Source organism: Pteropus vampyrus, unplaced genomic scaffold (assembly GCF_000151845.1).
Source record: "Pteropus vampyrus isolate Shadow unplaced genomic scaffold, Pvam_2.0 Scaffold1000002638, whole genome shotgun sequence".
Classification (NCBI taxonomy): Eukaryota; Metazoa; Chordata; class Mammalia; order Chiroptera; family Pteropodidae; genus Pteropus; species Pteropus vampyrus.
In genome coordinates this window covers 1-1,128 of record NW_011917040.1, presented here as the reverse complement: position 1 = coordinate 1,128, position 1,128 = coordinate 1, and the positions used below count along the sequence as shown (strand labels likewise).

Genomic DNA, 1,128 nt, shown 5'->3' with positions numbered 1-1,128 from the left:
GTCGCGCGCCCAGCAGCGCGGAGGCCAGCCGGCAGGGGGACGCGCGCGGTGGGCGCGCGCTAGCAGTGGCCGGAGGAAGCGAGCAAGGGCTCGGGCAGCTGCTTGAACAAGTTCCGCAGGGTGCTAAGCTCGCGCGACAGCTGCTCCACCTTCTTCTGGAGTCGCTCGTTCTCAGCCGTGAGCTCCAGGACCTTGTGCTGCGTCTCCAGGTTGCGCATCTTAGCTTTGTCGCGGCTCTTGCGCACCGCGATGTTGTTGCGCTCGCGCCGGATCTTGTACTCGTCGCTGTGCTTGTCCACGGTCTTCTTGGCCTTGCTCTTGACCTGTGAGGGCGCCGGTGCCGCCCCCGCGTAGCAAGCAGCTTGGGGCGCCTTGGCGTCGGCGGGGCTCGGCGTGCCGGGCGGGCTGGACGACGAGGACGTGGACAGGCTCCCGCTGCTGCCGCTCGGCACCGCCTGGTAGCCGAGATAGGCGCGCAGAGCGTACGGAAAGCCAGCCGCCATGCCTGCGCCACCGCCGCCCGGCGCTCCGGCCTCCTCCTTCCGCTTGCAGTCCGCGGGCTCGAAGCCCGGCTCCGCCTTGAGCTCGGCGGGCTGCGGCGGCGGCGGCGGGGGCGGCGGGTGTAGGGGCGCGAAGCAGCTCGGGTGCAGTGCGCCCTTGGCGGCCCCCAGGCGCCCCAGGCTCACGTAGCCGTACTCGGCCGCCTTCTTGCAGTTCTTGCCCCCGTAGTCGTCGGAGAAGAGGTCGGAGAGGAAGTCGTGGTGCTGCCCGGAGGAGGCGGGCGCGGGGGCGGGCGCAGGCGGAGCCGCCTCGAAGGTGTCCGTGGCCGTGGTCGGCGCCGGGGCCTGCGGCGCGCCCAGCGGCTCCAAGTACGGGCTGAAGTCGATGGCGCGCTCGTGGTCGCCGATGCTACCCAGCTCGCCGGCGGAGGGGCGCGGCCCAGGTCTGGCCGCGGGGGGCGCCGCAGGGGCCGCCTTGCCGCCGTACGCAGCAGCCAAGCAGTCCGCCTCGTAGTAGAAGTTGGCCACTTCCATGGATTTAAAGGCAGGCGGCGGCGGCAGGGGTAGACATGCTGGGTACCAGGCCACCAGGCGTGGCATGAACGCGGGTTGCCCGGGGAAGGGGCTC

At 71.9% G+C, this 1,128-nt stretch overlaps 1 protein-coding gene across 1 annotated transcript; it reads right to left on the bottom strand.

Annotated features, from left to right (window-relative positions):
* Positions 1-6: 6 nt before the first annotated feature.
* On the bottom strand, positions 7-1,120 carry CEBPB (CCAAT/enhancer binding protein beta). Its single transcript, XM_011387257.1, has one exon. The coding sequence runs from the start codon at positions 1,098-1,100 to the stop codon at positions 60-62; it is 1,041 nt and encodes a 346-aa protein (XP_011385559.1). The 5' UTR covers positions 1,101-1,120; the 3' UTR covers positions 7-59.
* Positions 1,121-1,128: the final 8 nt, after the last annotated feature.